The 23,539-nt window shown below is 36.6% G+C and overlaps 1 protein-coding gene and 1 long non-coding RNA gene across 3 annotated transcripts; both read left to right on the top strand.

Moving 5' to 3' along the window:
- The first annotated feature begins 10,785 nt into the window (after positions 1-10,785).
- LOC135155925 (uncharacterized) lies at positions 10,786-13,013 on the top strand. Its single transcript, XR_010295069.1, has 3 exons — positions 10,786-11,222; positions 12,298-12,433; positions 12,937-13,013. It is a non-coding gene; the product is annotated as an uncharacterized LOC135155925 (long non-coding RNA).
- A 1,843-nt stretch (positions 13,014-14,856) lies between these two features.
- On the top strand, positions 14,857-22,652 carry LOC129271219 (holocytochrome c-type synthase-like). 2 transcript variants are annotated; one of them, XM_064106391.1, is made up of 5 exons: positions 14,857-15,144; positions 16,047-16,435; positions 17,173-17,441; positions 18,140-18,223; positions 19,012-22,652. In XM_064106391.1, the coding sequence occupies exons 2-5, from the start codon at positions 16,085-16,087 to the stop codon at positions 19,217-19,219; spliced, it is 912 nt and encodes a 303-aa protein (XP_063962461.1). In that variant the 5' UTR covers positions 14,857-15,144; positions 16,047-16,084; the 3' UTR covers positions 19,220-22,652. The 2 variants fall into 2 exon arrangements, with proteins under 2 accessions (XP_063962461.1, XP_054764574.2); XM_054908599.2 differs by having other exon boundaries at positions 14,969-15,144; positions 16,060-16,435.
- The last annotated feature ends 887 nt before the right edge of the window (positions 22,653-23,539 follow it).

Raw genomic sequence — 23,539 nt, 5'->3', positions numbered from 1 at the left:
ACCATGGACCATATGCCCAAACGAAAAGAAAAAAATGGAGAAAATTATAATGAGAAGAGAAGTGAAATGGGGGGAGGGGCGGTTGGGGGAGAAGGGTGCCATTGTGATTTTTCGGTGTAATTAATTTTTTTCTTCTTTTTTATCAAAAGAATAAATTAATTTGATTATAATAACGTCAAGAGAGATCGATACTCGCCGCGGAAATTCAAGAAGAAGAATTGGGGGAAAAGCAGTAGCGGATCCAGGTAGGGGCATCCGGTCCGCCCCCCCCCCCCTTGAGAGGCAAAACAAATATTTTTAAATGATGATCATCACTATATAGAATCCTCACTGCCACTGCATGCCTGTATCGGCCGCACAGAAACGCTGTTAGCGTAACATTGCGCTAACACTGTGCTATATACAGCGGAAAAGTTTTCAAAGTGGGGGGGGGGGGCTGACCATGCAAAAAATCACAACCATATGCGGCCCCTGCCGTTACAACCGGTAATGTCGCAGCGATGGCTAATGTCAAGAAATGCATTATTTACATCTGGGATCAACGCTTGACATCACAATCTGTATTAACAAATTAGCTACTCTATGGGTGCATGGAAATCCCAGGGGAACAGGGGGACGCGACCCCCTACCAAAAATAGTAGCTGGGGGACACAATATCAAATGTCCCCCTACTCTTTTTGGTCTTTTATGATGGAAAAAAAACCATCATACACAGCCGAAATAATACCTGTATTCTTTACTAAATTACCTTACATTTTGGGTTAAAACCTTCTTTTTTTTACTAACAACACAGAAGAATGACCGCACAGAAGGCACAGAAAGCACTGTTAAGGCGCCGTTTTAGGCGCGAGTGTTGTTAGGGGATTTGAGTTAGGCAAAATCTATAATTTGTGTGTAGTGATCTAGATTTAACTCAAGATTTAGTTATGATTATTTTGCACATCCTACAAAGTTTAAAATCTTGTCTAGGAAAGGGTAAAGGGATGCAGATAGGCGTCGATCCTGGGTGGGGGGGGCAGGGGGGCGATCGCCCCACCAATGAAAATATTTGGGGGCAAACATATCGTTTTGCCCCCCCCCCCCCCAATTCCGTATGTGCAAAATTAAAATAAAATTGTAATGTTACACAGACATCGGCAAGCGAGATTGAGATACACAACTCGTTTTTTATTTAAGATCGTGCTCAAAATGTCCGCTTTTCAGATTGGAATGTAAATATTTTCAGCTTGCGCTTCGCGCTTGCATCATTTCTTTAGGAAAAACCCATACTTTTCATGATTAAATAGGTGAATAGAATGTCCTGTTTTCCGTTCTAAACCTCAAAAGAACTCCCGCTTCAAATTGCAATATTGTTGGATATTATATCTTGTTCTTTATTAAAAACGTCCATTAAACTGTCAATTTTTTCATATCGAACTATCAAGATTTTCAGTTCGCGAGCTTCGCGCTCGCATCTATTGTTCTTTTAGATACCCATCTTAATCATTGGTACAAAAAATGCTTAGAATATCAAACTTTCAGGTCAGAATATAAAGAAATTCAGCTCGCTCTCGGCACTCGCATTATCTGTGTAGTATGTATCCTTCTAATGAGTTACAACAAACATTCATAAACAGGTACCTTTTTCCTGTTTTCAGGTCAGTATACTACAAAATTTCAGCTGGCGCTTCGCGCTCGCATTAATTTGTTGGTGACATATGTGTCTCTTTCACCTTTCTCATGAGTCATATATATATATATATATATATATATATACAAATTAAATTGGGATGTATCAAGTTCAGGGAAAGTACTCGATGTTTCAACTGAAGCAGAGCGTTGTAGAAATTTTCCTCACCTCTGGTCTACCAATATATATATATATAAAATGAAGTACTAATAATATTTAGCACTCGTAGTGCAGTCACTATACAAGCACCATATAAGTGCTAAATTAGCACTAAACTTTTTACAGTGTGTATATATATATGTATACATATATATATATATATATATGTATATATAAATGTGTGAAGTTATACATGTACAACAGCTTTGGCAACTCTTTTATTTAAATATTTTGTGAAAGAAATGGATGAAGAGAACAATGGTAGGCGTAGCTTAAATCAAGGTTCCCCAGAGCTATCTACCCTTTGGAAAAATTGGTGATGCCGAAAAATATATGTATATATATACATGTATGTATATATATACATGTATGTATATATATACATGTATGTATATATATATATATAGGCCTATGCATGTGTTTGGGGTGTGAGTTTGTTTGTTTGTGTGATCGAGCGCCTTTGGAACGTTGATTCATGATTTTGCCCCCCACCCCCCCCCCCCCCCCCGCCCATCTGAAAAATGGATCGACGCCCCTGAAGGAAAGTAATTCATTATTATATAGGCCTACAACATGAAATGACAGCAAGTAGTAAATATATATTTACTAATTTAATTTAAAAATATCGAATAAGCTTTAAAAGATCAAGAAAATTAGCCTATCATGATATTACGATGGAGATTCTATACAAAAAAAAAATGCAATCCCATGCACTTTTCATCAGTTTCTTTTGTTTGAAAATGCTCTTTTACAGACTTCACTCATCATGCTCATGATATGAGTATTTGCCAATGATGATTATATGCGATAAATTTCATCAGCTATTGTTCTTCTTTCTAATGTAAGGTCTATTCTTAAAAATGTCTTCAAACACTTTAAAAGTGATATATCTTGGAAGAAAAAAAAAGTGATGAAAAGGATCATATATCTTGGCACTATTAACATCCCCCGCTATATACCCATTCTTAAAGGGGTACTCCAGGCTGAAGAAAATAATATTGTTTGAACAGTAATGTGAGACGAACAAAACGCTGACAAATTGATAAAAATTGGAAATGAATACAAAAAATTATGGTATCTTAAAATTTTGCATTAGGCCCTATTTCGGTGAAATTTATATTCTTGTCTTCAGGAGTATGCAATGAGGGTCTGTTGTATCATACAAAATTAGGTTAAATTTTGTCCTCCCAGAATATTGCTTCAAAGATCATCATTCTGTTACTCGGGCGACATACACACATCTGAGACAATTACGAGTTAATTTCAATAAAATCAGAAAAAGGGGAAAGATCTAGAGGATATGGCATCATCGTTCCATTTATATCATATCCATGGCCACATGCTGCTCAGTAATATCATTTGCAAAATGCATTGTTAAAGTTTTAATATTCAAGAATTTTGTCATTTTTTAATCAGATTTTGATGAAATTTTCAGCAATTTGCTCATCTAATTTTACTCCATTTATTCATATATTGTTGTGGGGGCCCGGAATACCCTTTAATTCGGTCGAGGTCTATTTTAAATTACTTGGTATAAAAAAGGGAGACAAGGGGTATTTTACTAGGAGGTGCCGAATTGATCATAATTATGTTCGACCTTTGGGCTGCAATTTGATATTTGGCCTGGGGCGCATTCCGAAGTGTTTCACATGGGGGGGGGGGGGGGGGGCAAATTGACATTAAACTTAGGTGGCATCAAATTGACCTGTATAAATGAGGGGCCGCCAAATTGACCTTAAACTCGGGGGGGGGGGGCTTTGGTGCTGACATAAGCAAACACACACACAGATTTTATTTATGACGACTCAAAACTGGTCGTAGCTTCTTAATATCCCTTTAATTGCACCAAGCTTTCATCATCAACATGAACGATCAAAGCTTGGCGCAATAAGAGATACTATAAGCAGCTACAAGTCAGGGGCCGTGGAAGCGGGGGGCAGGGGGGCTTCAGCCCCCCACTTTTTTTCCCCAAAAACCATGTACAAAAACGTAAAAATGACCATAATATGATTGTGATTTTTTGCATGGTCAGCCCTCCACTTTTTGCTCAGCCCCCCCCCCCCCCCCACTTTGAAAACCGTTCCGCAGCTTCTGCTGCAATTAAGTTTTATATTGTCATTTTTTCACTGATCATTGAAGTATAGCGACGTTCTGTCCGGGAGTCATTTCTCACGCTGTATTTTTATTTTACCAAATTTTAAACAAATATGCAGAAAGAGGACAATAATATAATCAGGGGCGGTGGAGCAAATTTGAAAGTGGGAGGGGAACAGGAAAAAAGGAACGCTTTATAGTTCCTCTTTTGAAAAGTGAACTTAAAACAAAGAACAAACAAATATATAGTCTATACTATCTATCTCACTATCCATATTTTGCCTCCCCGAGGGCACCCCAAAGTAATATGTCAAATGCCCCCAGCACAAAGGCACTTTGGCTGTATGCCCCCTTCCCCCGGTTCAGCTTCCCCTGCAGAAAAGAAAGGGCGCTAATTGCAAATAACTTACATCCTTACTTTAACAAACTGGACACTTTGAACAAACTAGAAAAGAAAAGGGGCATTTATTATATGTTTACAATAAAAAAAAAAAAACTATAGCCCCTACTAAAAAAAGAGACATTTTGGTACGGTAACGTATGTCAACTGTCCAACGCTATACGCACGTCGCGAGCGCAAAAAAAGTGTTATCTAGACCAACGTTTTTAATTTTAGACAGAATTATAGAAAATTTCGGTTCTGTGATAACATTGAAATTACATTAAAAATTACACCAATATATATTTTGAAACATTTATCAAATTAAATAATTATAATTACTGCTTCCTTAGAAAGATTTGATAAATGTGGAACTATTAAACGGCGGCTCTCCTATCCAATTTGCCTATGACACCGGCCGTGTAGAAGGTCCATATACCGTCTCATTGCATAAAATGAATGTGCATGGACAATGATGGATTGAAAGGTACCATGATAATTAAATTTCAAACACTGTAAAAGTAGAATAATATAACACTTGTACAATGGTGAAAGTATAAGTCAGAGAGAGAAGGAGAGGAAAACAGGGGAAGAGAAATAAGATGATGAAGAAGAAAAGATCAGAGAGAGAGAGAGAAGAAATAGGAGGAGGAATAAGGAGAAAGAAGGAAGAAAAAGACATCGTGTTAATTACATTTAAGTTGAATTTTCGGAATTAGTCGGTGGTTTCCAGAAATTTTTAGGTGATTTTCTCCGACAAATTTTCATGAAATGGAATTTAGTCGGAGATGCTGAATTTGTCCATGGATCCTACTCGGAGAAAACAGGAACACTCGCTCCCTTCGGGAGCTTACGTATACGTAAGATCGTATCTCTGTAGCTGTGGGAACACTAGCTATACAGGGACACTAGGGATTCCACAGGGTTGCCAACTGGCCTTTTTTCCGGCCAGATTCCCGAAATCTGGCCGTAAAAAAAGTAGCTTGGCCGTGAAAAAAAAAAAATTCACGGCCAAAGAAATTTGGCCGTATTCTGGCCGTAAAACAGAAATCTTGGCCGTGAGTTTTCATTTCTGGCCTTTTTCATAATCAGATAGAAAATTTGATCAGAAAATCACTTTAAATAGGTCTATGTATATACAAATGCAGTCAGGTCTACGGCATATACATAGAGATAGCGTAATTAGTATACATCTCTAGCTATGGGCATACACTAACTTATTAGTGCATACATGCATTGCATGTCTGCCTACGCATGACCGCAATCACAGCATGCGTTCTCAAAACGCGCGATTAGTTGCGTGTGGTGGAGGGGATTCTTATTTTTATTTGGCAACCAGTCACCAACATCATATTTTCGCCATCATATATATTATATTATTAACGTTTGTTTTCTTAAAAAAAAGTAATTGAATAAAGTAAAATTCAAATATTTAGTTCTTTTTCCTTTTTATTTTTTCTTTTTCTTTTCTACGTCTTTTTTTCTCTCTTCTTTTTTTTTATAGGATATCTACTAGGATTTAAAATCGAGTAGGTGTGTCTCACAATTTAAAATCAGGGCTTTTACTAAAAATATGTGATAAAAATATGCCTACTAGTATGCAAGTATAGGATGACAGAGAAAGAAATGAGGAAAATCACAGCTCCAACAGGGGCGGGTCCAGCTTATCTGAAGGCTGTACATGTTTGGTTAGTCATGACCATATAAAGATGGAATCGCAAAATAAACAGTGTTTGGCTATTATAATGTGATTAAAAGTAATCAAAAGCAGCCCAACCTTTACATATTACGTTTTCTATTTTTTTTCTGTTTTCTTCTTTCTCAATACTTCCTCAACTATTTTTTTCTCTCTCTCCGCTCTCTTGTAATTTTTTTGTCGTGAGTTTGAAAATCCCCCATGAAGCTTGGCATATGATTATTGGCAAAACAAAACAAAACAAAAAAGCTCAATCTTTTAAATGCTCCTCCAATATAGCTGCATGGGTAGTAACTGATGAACTAGATCGAAATGCATGGTGCTTTCATCGGCCGTTTTCCTCGAGTCGATAATCACCAATGTACTGACTTTGCGAACTATTCTCCGCTCCAGCACCCGTTCCGCACGGTTTACATGAGATCTAACTTTTTTTAAAGAATGCAGGCTCTATTAGGGAAGCACATAGCATCATTAATTGAGTATAGGGGTATGTCTAATTTTTTTCCTAAAGTAGATAAAATTTGGCCGTGAAATTTGGCCGTGAAAAAAAATTGTTTGGCCGAATTTGGCCGCAAAATCTGTTGAGTTTGGCCGTGAAGACTAGCGACGATCTGGCAACCCTGCTAGGGAACACTCAGGGGGGTGAAACTCCGCTTCTGCATCCGGTCAGAATTGAAGAAAATTTTGGAGGGTCAAAAGTGCACACTGCTCCCATTTTTCGTATACAAGCCTATGGACACCGCCACTGTTTTGGTACACCAGCGAAATGAAGGCGTGGTCACGGAACGTCCTTCGCGCATAGCGTAAAAATATGTAAATTAGTATTTTGTCACTAATTAGCATAATGCGCGACCTGATTAATATCGTTTATGGTGTCTGTCAGTGATTACATCATGTCAGATCATTCGTTTTTTTCCTCCTCAAAGTTTTATTATTCATCTATTTTAATGATCTATTTGTTATTGCTTGTTACGATTATTACTGCATCTTTGCTTTGTTTTAGCTGCAAATGGCCAGGATCTTTGCTAAAAAATATTACAGAGGAGCAGAGTTCCCAAAGAAAATGTTGCCATATACGATGACATCTGGAGCCCTTTTTTCTTTTTATTGCAGAAAACGAAATGATCCTCTTTTCATAATATAAACAAAGATAATAACAAATCAAATTCTTTTCCATAATTGTAGTCTCCAATATAAGTCCTATTATGAATAGCAGTCCTCGGAGCACTTAATTTTAAATGGCGACTTCTATGTCAAACATCAATAATCATGACCTAGGTATATACCATATTTTAGGGGGGAGGGGGTTCTCAAAATTAAATAGGCAAGAGAGCAAACCGATCGTAGGCTATTTCTTTTTTATTTTCAACTGAAAATGAATCTGGTGTAATTTTCATTTGGAAAGAAAAAATACATTTTATATGCAGGTTTCAAAAATTTGGAGAAATAATTAGCCCCCCCCCCCTGTTACCTGTCATGAACAGTAAGGTCTTATAATTGCTTCTTTCAAAACAAACTGAACTTTCACCCCCCCCCCATCTCTCTCTCTCTTTCTGTCTGTCTCTCTCTCAGAAACTGACATAACTATATGCATACAAGCAAATAATTCTCCTGTCATTTTACTTTCTTTCCCACTCTTATCCTTATTTTTCTTGAATAATATTTTAATTGACTGCTGTTTGATCTCATGTAACAGTGGCATCATCACATTTCAGTACAGTGCAACATCTTGTGCCATTTGTGCATAACAGCTCAGAAGCAATACATCATCTCAATTAATTGATAAATGAAAGTTACCAAGATAAAAAAAATCAATTCAAAATTAACATGTTTATTAAGGAATCCATTTTCTAAAACATTGACATTAACATAAAAATAATAATTAGCATCTACCAAGCATTAAATTGTATTTTAAAAAATGAAGGCAATGCATAGCTAAAAAGGGCTGTTACTGGGTAAGGGTAGTATGGGGTGGGTATATAAATGTACAAAAATAGGATTAAGTACATTTTTCTACATTGTACAATGTTTGTTAAAATTTCATTCAAAGGATCTCCATGAGCCTATAGTAAATATTCCAAAAAAGAGCATAAAAACCTTTGATATTCGTTTATTTTCTCCCATAAAAGTTTGTCACTCAAAAAAATTGGTAAATTCCTTTCAAATTCGCTGACAAATAGTCTACTGATGTGAGAGCACTCCTCATAAGGGGGGGGGGGTGGGACACAATGCCAGAATCCTAAAGAATGCCTTCCCCAATCAATACATTAGCGAATCATTAACAAAATTTGATTTGTCTACTGTCACTGTGGTTAGAATTCAATCTATTTTTGAAATATAGTCTATTTATATGTTATTGCAGTGGTAGCCCATTTCACATTTTTTTAAAATGAAGATAACAATAAATGCAACTTAATAACCCTACATAATTTATGAAGACTTGCAGTGGCGTACCGTGGGTCACGGCATCGGGGGGGCACCAGCAAATTTTTTAAGACCGTTTCATATCTCTTCTCGGCACTTATGTTGTGACACCAGTACTTAAACAGCTTATGAAGTGGGAAACCTGCATGGTAAAAAAGAGAAAAGAACATAATAAGCTGTAAATTATTTTTACTCATCTAGTCCAGTTTAGTAAAAAAAAGATGTAAACTCTATTTTATATCTTCAGTGATAAAACAAGTTTAGCACATGCAGTCACTTTCGTCCCACATCCAGATAAATTCATATATCAATATAACTATCTACAGTATGTTTTGAAAATAAAGAGTGCAAATTAATTCAAATATTTATCAGAATTTTGTGATAACTGTTAATATCTTGGGTTTTTTATGCAAATGCATGTATAGACAGGAGATATGGATAATTAGTATGCAGTGTTAGAAATGGAAATACTGGTGAATCTGAATTCAAACAAATATTAACTCACAATGGAACTTTAACATTACATGATATCGCATCATGTTTCAGCACAATTGGCCATAGCCCACCCCCTCCCAAAAAGGGGAAATATTTATTTATTTGGTTTTATTTTTTTAATTTTTTTTTTTTTTGGGGGGGGGTGATGAGCTTAGATACAGCCTGTATATTATCAAAACAGTAAGCATACCTTGCAATTTTTCCATTCAGATATCCTGTTCCTCATTAGATTGTAACTAACACTTGCTGATCGGCATGGTTCTCAATTTTGTACTTCTGACTAGGTGTGAACTGCTAAGAACTTGGTCCCATTGGATCTGCAATTGACAATTTAAATTTGAGAGTTTTAGAGATAATAAAATTACTCTTCTTAAACAATATTTTTGAAATTTCCAGCTGCCCATATCCCAGGTCTATGAATGAATATTCCAAACTAGAACAAAAAATTTATCTGGACCCGAAACTTCATTCTCTATCACATAGAGGCATAGGCCTACCTCACTCTGTTTATAAAAGTAAAATGATTCCAACCACATATTTCTACAGCTGTATATAGCTGAATCTGGTCTATGCTGGGCCTGTATAACTTAAGAATCACATCACATTTGAATGAAGTAAACACTAAGAACGTTTTCAAATTACCACCCCAAGCCGGGCCCAGGGTATCCTGTTCAAATAGACTTGATTTAGGTCTAGGGTAGGCTACGCCATTTCATTCAAATCTAAGACTAAGACAAGTAACACTTAACATAACAGACATTAATGCTAAGTCAATCGTATTTCAACACTGATTATTCTGTAGTAAAGCGTTCCTGAATAAAAGAAACTGCTGAGAATTATACTTATTCATATGAAGATGAAATAGAGGGGACGGACTAGGCCTAAAATTCAACTTTCAAGCTTAAGTTTGGGCCTAGTCCGTCCCCGCTATTTTCATACCCCATGACTACATCGACAATCTCGCTAGCCGGCTAGCACCGGCGATATCAAAGGCCGGATCCCGCTCTGACCATATCCCTACATTGACCTAAATTTGAATAGGCCTAAAATCGACAGTTTGTCGTTACTAAAAAACAGGAGGTCGGAAACAAGTCCACATCTACCCCTGATAGTTGTCTAATCACAATAAAACTGAAATAAAGGTTTACTTTGGACCTATATGAAGCATTCCGATGAATGTCTAGATCTACGACAAACTATAGACCCCTAGATATAGTATTTTTGAGAAACTTAATGATCACACTTATTTGGAAGTCAGGCAAAAGAAATATTGAAATTGAGGTTTACATAGTGCGTAATACAGGATGAGCCCCGAATCCCGGCAAACACATTACAATTTGCAAGTGAGATCAAAACATGAAAATGAGCGTAACTTACTTTTATTCCTATGGAATGTCATTAGAATAGTATTGATGTTCCCTCCAAGATTTTCCGCTCCAATGAAGTTCACTCAGAAACCATGATTTCGAACATCAATTCTATAAACAGATAATTAGTCTAGCTATTTCGTTAAAATAAAAAAAATTCGCAGAGCTAGAGTCCAAAAGAACGACACTTCGCACAGATATCGTAGGGAATTGTGGGACGGAAAAAAATGTTTAATGCATGAATACATGAATAAAACATTAGCGTTTAATCCAATCATACAAGTGCATTATGCGTATTTTGACGTCATTCTCATGAATAAAACATTGACCCTCCAAAATCATCCTTCAAATTGTCCGCCGGCAGCCATGTTGGCTATGTACAAAACCTATGGGAAATAAAAACGCGCGGAAAGAGTTCCCTCTCTAGCTCCCTTCGGGAGCTTACGTATACGTAAGATCGTATCTCTGTGGGAACACTCACAGAGATACGATCTTACGTATAAGCTCCCGAAGGGAGCTAGAGAGGAAACTCTTTCCGCGCGTTTTTATTTCCCATAGGTTTTGTACATAGCCAACATGGCTGCCGGCGGACAATTTGAAGGTTGATTTTGGAGGGTCAATGTTTTATTCATGAGAATGACGTCAAAATACGCATAATGCACTTGTATGATTGGATAAAACGCTAATGTTTTATTCATGTATTCATGCATTAAACATTTTTTTCCGTCCCACAATTCCCTACGATATCTGTGCGAAGTGCATAACAGTGTCGGTCTTTTGGACTCTGCGAATTTCAAGTTTCTGCAACGAAATAGCTAGACTAATTATCTGTTTATAGAATTGATGTTCGAAATCATGGTTTCTGAGTTAACTTCGTTGGAGCAGAAAATCTTGGAGGGAACATCAATACTAATCTAATGACATTCCATAGGAATAAAAGTAAGTTACGCTCATTTTCATCATTTGATCTCACTTGCAAATTGTAATGTGTTTGCCGGGGTTCGGGGCTCATCCTGTATTACTTTAGTACCGGTACCATGTAAACCTCAATGCATTCCTTTGCCTGACTTCCAAATAAGAAAAGTGTGATCATCATGAAGTTTCTAGCCAATCTAGGGGTCTATAGTTTGTCGTAGATTTAGACATTCATCGGAATGCTTCATGTAGGTCCAATATAAGTAAACCTGTTTTATTGTAATTAGACAATTATCAGGGGTAGATGTGGACTTGTTTCCGACCTCTTGTTTTAGTAACGACAAACTGTCGATTTTAGACCATAGGCCTATTCAAATTTAGGTCAATGTAAGGATATGGTCAGAGCGGGATCCGGCCTTTGATATCGCCGGTGCTAGCCGGCTAGCGAGATTGTCGATGTAGTCATGGGGTATGAAAATAGCGGGGACGGACTAGACCCAAACTTCAAGCTTGAAAGTTGAAGTTTAGGCCTAGTCCATCCCCGCTATTTCATCTTCATATGAATAAATAAAATTCTAAGCAGTTTCTTTTATTCAGGAACGTTTTACTTCAGAATAATCAGTGTTGAAATACAATTGATTTAGCGTTAGTGTCTGTTATTATTAGTGTTAAGTGTTACTTAGTCTTAGATTTGAATGAAATGGCGTAGCCGTAGCCTGCCCTAGACCTAAATCAAGTCTATTTGAACAGGATGGCCTGGGGTGGTAATCTGAAAACGTTCTTAGTGTTTACTTCATTCAAATGTGATATGTGATTCTTTAGTTATACAGGCCCAGCATAGACAGGTCCTGATTCAGCTATACACAGCTGTAGCAATATGTGGTTGGAATCATTTTACTTTTATAAACAGAGTGAGGTAGGCCTATGCCTCTATGTGATAGAGAATGAAGTTTTGGGTCCAGATATTTTTGTTGTTCTGGTATGGAATATTCATACATAGGCCTTGGATATATGGGCAGCTGGAAATTTCAAAAATATTTTTTAAGAAGAGTAATTTTATTTATCTCTAAAACTCTCAACTTTAAATTGTTAATTGCAGATCCAATGGGACCAAGTTCTTAGCAGTTCACATTGAGTCAGAAGTACAAAATTGAGAACCATGCAGATCAGCAAGTGTTAGTTCATGTAGTTACAATCTAATGAGGAACAGGATATCTAAATGGAAAAATTGCAAGGTATGCTGACTGTTTTGATAATATACAGGCTGTATCTAAGCTCATCACCCCCCCCCAAAAAAAAAAAAAAAATTCCCCCTGGGGGGGGGGTCGGCTATGGCCTATTATTGTGCTGAAACATGATGCGATATCATGTAATGTTAAGTTCCATTGTGAGTTAATATTTGTTTGAATTCAGATTCACCAGTATTTCCATTTTCAACACTGCATACTAATTATCCATATCTCCTGTCTATACATGCATTTGCATATAAAAGCAAGATATTATTCAGTTTTCACAAAATTCTGATAAATATTTGAATTAATTTATTATCAAAACAAACAGTAGATAGTTATATTGATATATGAATTTATCTGGATGTGGAATGAAAGTGACTGCATGTGCTGAACTTGTTTTATCACTGAAGAGTATAAAATAGAGTTTACATCTTTTTTTGATAAACTGGACTAGATGAGTAAGAATAATTTACAGCTTATTTTCTTTTCTCTTTTTTACCATGCAGGTTTCCCACTTCCCAAGCTGTTTAAGTACTGGTATCACAACAAGTGCCAAGAAGTGATATGAAGGCCAAGTAAATAAAAAGTAGTTACTTCATTTCAATTACACATTAAAATTGAATTAATTTGAAATAAATATATTAATAAAGCATTGAATGTAACGTACAACTTAAACTACACATCTGTAGAAAAGAGTGCAGTACAAGTTCAGGTTCATCACAGGGGCCTCGGAACGGTTTTCAAAGTGGGGGGCTAACCATGCAAAAAAATCACAATCGTATGGTCATTTTTACGTTCTTGTACATGGCTTTGGAAAAAAGTGGGGGCTCCCCCCCCCCCCCCCTTATGAGGAGTGCTCTCACATCAGTAGTCTATTTCTTGTCAGCAAATTTGAAAGGAATTAACCTTCTTTTTTTTATTGACAAACTTTTGTGGAAAAAATAAACAAATATCAAAGATTTTTATGCTCTTTTATGGAATATTAACTATAGGCTCATCGAGATCCTTTGACTGAAATTTTTTTAAACAAACATTGTAAATGCAGAAAAATGTACTTAATCCTATTTTTGTACATTTACCCACACCATACTACCCCCACCCAGTAACAGCCCTTTTTTTTAGCCATGCTTTGCCTTCATTTTTAAAATACAATTTGATGCTTGGTAGACGCTAATCATTATTTTTGTGTTTATGTCAATGTTTTAGAAAATGGATTCCTTAATAAACATGTTAATTTTGAATTGAATTTTTTTATCTTGGTAATTTTCATTTATCAATGAATTGTGATGATATATTGCTTCTGAGCTGTTATGCACAAATGGCACAAGATGTTGCACTGAGTACTAAAGTGAGATGATGCCACTGTTACATGAGATCAAACAGCAGTCAATAAAATAAAATATTATTCAAGAGAAATAAGGATAAGAGTGGGAAAGGAAGTAAAATGACAGGAGAATTATTTGCTTGTATCCATATAGTTGTGTCAGTTTCTGAGACAGACAGAAAGAGAGAGAGAGAGAGAGAGAAGTGGGCAGGAGATGGCCGGGGGGGGGCAGTTAGTGAAAAATCAGTTTGTTTTGAAAGAAGCAATTGTTAGACCTTACTGTTCATGACGGGGGAGGGCTAATTATTTCTCCAAAATTTTGAAACCTGCATATAAAATGTATTTTTTTCTTTCCATATGAAAATTACACCAGATTCATTTTCAGTTGAAAATAAAAACAAGAAATACCCTATAGCCTACGATCTGTTTTCTCTCTTGCCTATTTAATTTTGAGAACCCCCTCCCTAAATATGGTATATACCTAGGTCATGATTATTGATGTTTGACATAGAAGTCGCCATTTAAAATTAAGTGCTCCGAGGACTGCTATTCATAATAGGACTTATATTGGAGACTTCAATTATGGAAAAGAATTTGATTTGTTATATCTTTGTTCATATTATGAAAAAAGGTTCATTTCGTTTTCTGCAATAAAAATAAAAAATAAGGGCTCCAGAAACATAAAGAGATGTCATCGTAATTACATTGAGCCATATTGTCAACCGAGGAACACACGATTTAAGGGAAAAAATTATCATGGCAACATTTTCTTTGGGAACCTCTTCTGTAATATTTTTTAGCAAAGATCCTGGCCATTTGCAGCTAAAACAAAGCAAAGATGCAGTAAAAATCGTGGTAGGCAATAACAAATAGATCATTAAAATAGATGAATAATAATACTCTGAGGAGGAAAAAAAAAGAACGAATGATCTGACATGATGTAATTACAGACACCAACGATATTAAATCAGGTCGTGCATTATGCTAATTAGTGACAAAATACTAATTTACATATTTTTACGCTATGCGCGAAGGACGTACCATGACCACGCCTCCATTTCGCTGGTGTACCAAAGCAGTGGCGGTGTCCATAGGCTTGTATACGAAAAATGGGAGCAGTGTGCACTTTTGACCCTCCTAAATTTTCCCCAATTCTGACCGGATGCAGAAGCGGAGTTTCACCCCCCTGGGAACACTAAGCAGTAGCGCCCCCTACTGTTGAAAATCAATCAATTAATTCGATGAAAGGTTACACAATCTCCCCACATGCACGCCTGAAATTATGTATCGCTGACTAGAAATTACATCATCAAAGACCAGCGAAGAGTAAGAACCGTGTCGTCCCACTGAATTGGTCTGAATAGCGACAAATAAGGAGACTTAAAAAGGGGTGAGTATCATAATTAATAATCAAATTAACTCTCACTGCACCGTGCCGGGCCGTATGTATGACTATGTTATGAGTGATTGGGTCTGGGGAACTCATGGCCCCGGGGCGCGGGGAGCTCCCCCGGCCGCCCTGTTCGGCCGCCCCGCCAAATTACAAAGGCCGTGCTCGTGCTCTGCTCGGTTCGCTCTCGCTTTGGCCTTCGCTTGGCTTGGCCTTCGCTTCGCCAAGTTGGCCATGGCCTTTGTTTAAAAAAAAATCACAGTGAATGGAAATACGCTTACCAGTGCGGTATGGGTGAGAAGCCAGATCCTCTGTGAATACCTTTCATAATTTCATATAAAATAAAATTATACTAAGCTAAGTCATTAACGATTAGGCCTAAGTGAAATTCTATAGTCTTATTCTAGGTCAATTTTGGTACGAGGTGATAGAGAATTGCACACCTGTTTTGATGGAATTGGAATACTGTCATGACTGTGTGGGACACTGGGAGGATTGCACTTTGGTCTTTGCAGTGTGCATGCTTACATTAATATTTTCATTCATAAATTGGCTTGCAATCGTAGCTGGCTGAGCTGAGTGGCTGACGTCATGGAATATGCCGACCGCTAGCGGTGAACATAAATGATGATTAAGTTATTCATGTAGGCTGTTATTTCGATGGGGGCCTTCACTTTTACAGATTCTTTACTCTATCATCTTATAATCATGACCATTCAATTTGTGATTCCAAGTTCTTGTCTGTGGAAATAAAAATCAGCAGAGGCTTCTCCAACAAACCAGTGGCAGTACATTGGATAGGCTGGATGCTGATTTTTCCTCTTTGTTTCATGGAATCCCTTTTGCAAAATTGCAGAGTTGCAATGCAATTTCTTTTATATATTTTTTGTTGTTGCAAATAGTAATTGCTTGTAGGTGAACCAGGACAACTAAGTACATCATGGGAGGGTCTTTATCCTCATCTCAGACTGTCCAGGCTGCTACTGTCCAGAGTGTTCCAGCTGCAGGAGCTACATCTCCACCGTCAGAGTGTCCCATGCACCAGGGTGACTCTATAACAGTACAGACCACTGTCATTCCTGCAGAATGTCCAATGCACAACAAAGACACATCTCCATCAGCACCAGCTAAAGGGACCTCTGCAGACATCCCACCTGAGTGCCCCATGCATGCATCTACTGGTCAGACCACTGGATCAGGGGACGGGTGGGTCAGTGAGTGCCCAATGACGGCTGGAACGAATACATTGGTTGTAGACAACAAGACTGATGACATTGATCCAGCAAACAGGGTAAGAATGTGTAACCTATTGACTACTGATTTCAGTCATTCTCATCTAGACTTTGTGCAAATATCCGTGGGCCATTTCATAAATCTGTTCGAAAGTTAAGAGCAACTTTAAGAACGACTGGTGATCCGTGTGGTAAATGATGTTCACCATTATTTTCATTGGTAATTATTTAGCTCATAAGAAATGATCACCAGTCGTTCTTAAGTCTCTCTTGACTTACAAACAGCTTTATGAAACACCCACCTGGTTCCAGTAAGCATTGGTTAATTTGTTAATTCACTTTCTTTGCAGCACTTGAGGCTGTAAAGTATAAACTTGCTCTGTTAAAAAAATGTTAGAAGCTGTCATCAGAAAGGATGTCTGTAAAAACTAGATGTTCCATACTTAGGAATTTAGGATAACAATTGTTATAATTGCCCTTCACTATTGTACTTGTGAAGGTACAATGTACATGTAACAAATGGCTGTGATGCATGAAAAAACATGTACATAGAAGAAGGTATCAGTTATGCAATTAGGAAGGTGGGGTTTTCAACAGAATTTTGAAAAGTAGAAATATTACCTTAATAGCATTATTTTAATGTGCAAAGAGTTAATATAGTACTGTTTTTTGTTGAAATGAGTTCATTGAAGTGTACGTTTTAAGGAGACTTTGCATCCCTGCATGAATCATGACAAGAATAATGCTTAAAGAAATACATCAAGTAAGATTTTCTTCATTTTCAAAATGTTCCCAGATGCCTCCTCCAAATCAAAGACCTGCTCCAGACCAGCCGTTCAGCCTCTCCATTGAACGACAGACCTCCAGCATCCCTCGGGCAGGAAAGGATGAGAATTGGGTGTACCCATCTCAACAGATGTTCTGGAATGCCATGTTAAGGAAAGGATGGAGATGGCAGTCTGATGAAATACAGCAGGACGATATGCATAACATCATCAATATCCATAACGCTAACAATGAACAAGCTTGGAAGGAGGTGCTTAAGTGGGAGGCAATGCATGCCAAGTGAGTGTTATCATTCCCCGTTCAGATTTATTGTCAATCATCAGTAATTATAACTTTTTCATGGGGCTTCGTTGTTTAAACAAATTTGATTGAAAAATATCATGATAACTCAGGGTATAACGACACGTCACTTACGTCATTGGGAGTTTGGGTCAAGTATTGAATCATAAATAACCTTCTTACACCAGGAATCTTGTTATTAAAACAGTGTTTATAAATAAACTAAAAACTCAGAAATATCGTTCAGATAATAATGATAAGGTTAACTTTGTGTAATAGAGTAGGCTATGTGGTACTGCAACAAGCTATAGTAAACCAGTGCCCTATATATCTAAATAGAGCAGTCTCAATCACAGTGCCACCTTGTGGCAGTTTAGCGATTGATCTGTGTATAAATTTATGGAGGATGATTGACATGGGAAATCAAGACCGAGGGAGGAATTCTTGCACACAAATCTGACTTCCAAAGGTATTTAAACTTTATATCATCAATGTCAAGTGCTTTTGAAATACAGTAAGGGGAAGAAGTTTCATTTTACCACAATATTATAAAATGGTCTAATATTGTTTTCACAGGGCTTTTTACAATTTCCTTCAAAGCAAAACTTGAGTTAATTTGTCCTTTTTATTGAGAACAACTCATGTTTAAAGATAATCATCATTGAAAGAAAATTTATGCTTTATATTTTTTTCTTCAGAGAATGCCCCTGTCCTAAACTGGCAAGTTTTGGTGGACGTTACAATGACCTTTCACCCCGAGCTAAGATGAGATGCTGGATGGGGTAAGTTTGTGTGTGAATTTACGAAGGCCCTGTAATGTAAAGCATAGCAATTGATCTTAGGGCTGATTGATACAACTGATTGCATTGCTTATTTTGTATGATCAATCATAAATATCAGCCAACGCTCAATCACTTAGATTTATGTTACAGTGTCTGGGACTAAATGCTCTTTAACCATTAACCAACGGGAAAGCATTTCATGCATAATTTTGTCAGTGATTTTCACTTGAGTTATTTGCTCTCAGCCAATCAGATTCAAGGAATTTCTGTAGCTTTTAACATTTTTCAGTGATTATCATTGACAAAACTTGTCATGAAAGGCTTTCCTGGAGTGTGACAATTTGACCCACCATATGAATTTTGTAGTTACTCTGCAACTGCCCTCTGTCGTGACACGCTGATACACATGTTTTTTTTCTTTCAAGTCAAAGTCAAAGAGGATTGTTTTGTACCTAGTTTTGAAAATCTGACAAGGGGTCAGAACATAATTTCATTATAACTTGGCATCCTTTGATCTTTTCATATCATACATCATAGTGAAGAGAACAGGATTTGAGAATTTTGTCTCCTAGATTCATCCTTTAAAGTTGTAATCATATTTGGGGTTGTCTCACTTGTCTGCCTTAACAGGTTGAGAAAGATTTCTTTGAGAGTAATTATCTTCAAGGTAGTTATCTGGAGGAGGGGTGGGTAGTGGGTGAGAGAGCTATGGCCAAAGGAATTCATTTTGATCCTGTACATCAGAAGGTCAAGAGTTTCTTACCATTCCTTTTATTTCCATATTCCAGATACGAGCGACCATTTGATAGACACGACTGGATCGTCGATAGGTGCGGTAAAAAGGTGCGATACATCATTGACTATTATGACGGAGGTACGGTGGATAAGAAGACATTTGAGTTTGCTATCCTTGATGTCAGGCCTGCTATGGATTCACCAGGCGCTATGTGGGATCGTATGAAAGCTGCGTATTGGAGGTTTCTCTACAGCAAATAACTTTGCCAGATAAACTATACTGAATGTCATTGCTTGAATATTTTACTTTGGTGCGGATTGTCGCGTGTATTGAAGAAAACACACATTGGAAGAGAGAAAGAGTGACATGCAGGGATCCTACAATGGCCTTTATTACACTATTTGCTCTGTTAGGTGAAAGGCATAAGTTCTATTAAGTTGGATGACTGTACTCAGAGATCCATAGTACACAAATTTGCCTTCAACATTTTACTGAAATGACTGCTTTATCCATACACTTCAGGAGAACACGGAGAGAGATCAACTGTTGTCTCATCTGTTGATGCGGTCTTACCTTATTTGCCATTTTATTTCTCTTCTGTTTAATACATGATTAACAATAACTTTATTTCTATATTTTGAAATACTTTATTTTGCATATGATAAATATTTGAAATACTGATATCAGGCTGGATAGGATTGGTGTAAACTTGGCGGGATTGAGTTTCCGATGGTTGCATTTATTGTATTTCTCTCATTCATGATATGATCAAAATAATTTTGGCTTAGAATATATGTGCTGGTACCAGTAACTTTTTTTGTGTGTGATTCTGCAGCATGATTGTTAAAACTCTGCAGTACTTCTCACAAAAAGCCCTCTGTTTGCTGGTCTACCACCTGATATTGGAACAAATGTCAGTTTGCATAAAATTTTCTGAAAATAGTGTGATCTTTTTTAAGGTTCCGGATAATTAAGAATTTGGTTAAATGCAAGCATTTTTTTTATTGAATAAATTACAAATTGGTTTTAAAATATTCGCAATTCATACACCACCTCATCTTCTATGATGTTTACAATTTCAATTCATATTTATATCTATAAAAGACGGTTGAAATAGATGAAGTTCTGCTTTGAAAATATTCAGAACTGTAAACAAGATATAACGGATCAGTACCCACCTATTGTTCCTGCCTTCGTGCGTACGGTCCTGGGGATTGGTATAAATACACTTCGTTTTCAGATAATTTTCGTCACTTGATAAAGAGTTGCAGCGGCACTCGAAAGCTCGTGAACTTGTAAGCTAGTGAACACTTTTTGCGAGAGTGATCACGAATTTCCTAGAAAGCTAGTGATCACTTATTGCGAGAGTGATCACGAATTTCCTTGTTGACCATAGTAGATTGCAAGACAAATGAATTCCCTCTAGCGATTATTTCAGTCCGCAATAATGAACCTATTTAGTATTAGTAAGATATTCCATGTTCACATCAAATGTTTTTAAGATTTGTTCTGAAATTGAGGTTTAGGTTTGTGGTCACCTCGATCCTTGAATAGTTTAAGCCTTGTTGTGGTAGGAATGTCCTTTGGCAAGGTTTGCCACTCTCTACCCGGGTTTTATGAAGGATCTATAAGGAAGGATTTTCCTTAATGTTGTGAGCAATATATATTGTAATTGAGCCTTGTCTTCTCAGGCAATTTTGGAGTACATTCTATGATTTCAAATTCAGTGCGTACAGCTGGGTCCCGTCTTACAAAGAGTTACAATTGATCCGATCAACTGTATGGAAATCCATCAATATCAATTTTTTATCATATTTCTTATACAAGAAAATTTGCACAATGTCCTTTGTAAACAAAGAGAGAAGCTTACATAATTTATCCGATCCGATCAACTGTATGGAAATCCATCAATATCATATTTCTTATACAAGAAAATTTGCACAATGTCCTTTGTAAACAAAGAGAGAAGCTTACATAATTTATCCGATCCGATCAACTATGGAAATCCATCAATATCATATTTCTTATACAAGAAAATTTGCACAATGTCCTTTGTAAACAAAGAGAGAAGCTTACATAATTTAAAAAATAAAAAAATGAATGTATGAATATACGGTACAACATATCTAGAAAATATTGTGCATAAACATGAATTCTAGATGTTGACATTGCTGGCTTTCCATAGTTGTGGTTGATTGGATCAATCGCAACTCGTTGTAAGACAGGGTCCAGGTTTTGATGTTGTGTTGATTTTGATACTAGCCACATGCACACCACAAAACTTTGAATATTGCTTTGACTGACATGCCTGCTGTATGTGTGCATCACATGAAGTAGGTCTGTGCATAGATATATAATTTCTACTCCTGTATGCGTTAATAAATATGTAAGAATGGTTATGCACATGGCTAGTTTTGGGGTAGCCCTTACTTGTTAAACTGACACCAGTGAGGATGAATGTTGATTCTTACACATATCTAACCTGAATGTCCACTTTCAGCAAATGATTTGTCAGTTTTCCATTGTTCTAAGAACTTCTAACCATAAATATAGTAGCCCGTATTCTCAAAATAGGTTTTAATTGGACCATGGTACAAACTTAGGTTTATCCAGATTTCTCATATTATTGCACTTCCCTTTTAGTGTGCTCTGGCAGAAGCACATATTTCTTAGTGTATGCAATGAAATGAGCGTAATTATATACTAAAATCTGCATAGTCCAAGGCTTTGGACAATGGTATAAATGAAACCTCTTTTGAGAATACGAAACATGCCAAATATGGGTATTTACACTTTGTTTTGACTTTGATATCTACATTTATATTTATGCAGTTGTTGAATGATCCCCAGTAGTATATCTCAGGCTGTTGTTATGTGTGAATTGAGCGAGCAATCATGCTTCATAAGTATGAGCTTGTGATGAGTAATTGCATCCTGACTCTACCTATACACGTTATTCAGGGAAGGACCTAATAAAACACCATTGTGACAATTTATTGACAGGAAGGTGTACTAAACATTACCTTATCGTAACATCACAGTTGGTGATAATTTAATTTACTATACTATGCAACATTGTGCAGAGCGTTCATGCCAACACAAGTCATTATGTATCACTGTAGATTAGTGTTCTTGAATATATATATATTTCTGTTGAGAAGCAGAACTATTGGACTCTCATACTTTCTCCTGTTAATATATATGACATGGGCTTGCATTTGAAGAACACACACCAGGAATGGCACTGACAAGGGTTTGACAGTTGACCCATCCAATTTCCTGATAATTTGGGTATAACACTCGATCGTATCGACTCGATACTATCGAGTGTTATAGTAGCACCTTCGATCTCCAATGTCTTCAATACGGTTTTACCAACCTATGAACTGCATGGCAAGAAAATTTGTAACTGGCGGTATTAACAAATTTTACTTGAAGATATATGTGAGTTTAATATTTGTATCTGATGTTTTGACAACTGCTTTAACAGAAGTTTGCTCTCTGGAATGCATAAATTTATGCTTATTGGGATTGATTCCCATTTTACAGTATTGAATAAAATTGGAATCTATTTAAAGAAGTGATTAAAGAATTTGAAAATTTCCCTTGTGTTGTAACAGTGCAATTTTGGGAGAGTAATTGATGATTTGATTCCAGTTTATAGAATTGAATAAAATTGGAATATCTTTAAAAGAGGGATAGAGGAATTGTATTTTTACATAATAGTGCAACTATGGGAGAGTAATTGGTGTTTTTGTTTTATTATTCGATTCCCCTTCAAAGTATGGATTAAAATTAGAATCTATTTAAAGAAATCATAAACTCAAACCTTATATATATATAACTGTATTCATGACATTCAAATGGAATAAAGAAGTTCACAAAGAATACAGTGATCCGAATACAGTAAAGAAAAGAATGCAAATGCATCATTGGCAGAAGAAATAAAAATATAAATGATACAATAATACATCAAGAGTGTTGAGCTAATAACATTTAAAGAAAATTATAGAAGAATTGGGAAACTTCTTTTGAAATTTGGGGAGAGTGGTTTTTTTTTTATGAATAACATTGAGGAGAAATAAGGCGAGAGAAGACATTACAAATGCATGAGAGAGGGGGGGGGGGAGAATGAGAGAGGTCAGATTTCTGGTATTATAGATGAGAGAAGCAGGAGATGCAAAAGAAGAAAAATATATGTAGTATTATTTGCAACCTAACATTTTTGTCAGCCCTTGTATGAGGTGTACAGGCCTGTACTGAATGTTGGATACATGTTTTCAGCATTCTATCATACCCATTGAAAGGAGGAAGGAGTAAAGAAAGGGAGAGAGGAGGAAAGAGAGTGAGGAAAAGTTAAACTAGGGGTACCCTCCAACATTTCCAAGTAGTAGCACTGGACTCCCATAAGTTTTCTGAGCAAGAAAAGTGAAGAGGGTGACATGTAATATCATATTCTTAATGTGCACAAGTATTATTGGTGATGGGAACAAATCCAACTTCACAGAGACAGGTAATCCAGTCCTAAACCCCAATCATTGGCATGGATTATTAAAGCAAGCCAATGCACCTCAGAAAAA

This window comes from Lytechinus pictus, chromosome 11 (genome assembly GCF_037042905.1).
Source record: "Lytechinus pictus isolate F3 Inbred chromosome 11, Lp3.0, whole genome shotgun sequence".
In the NCBI taxonomy this organism is placed as follows: domain Eukaryota; kingdom Metazoa; phylum Echinodermata; class Echinoidea; order Temnopleuroida; family Toxopneustidae; genus Lytechinus; species Lytechinus pictus.
The sequence above is the reverse complement of the archived record's forward strand: the minus strand, read 5'-3'. Positions and strand labels throughout refer to the sequence as shown.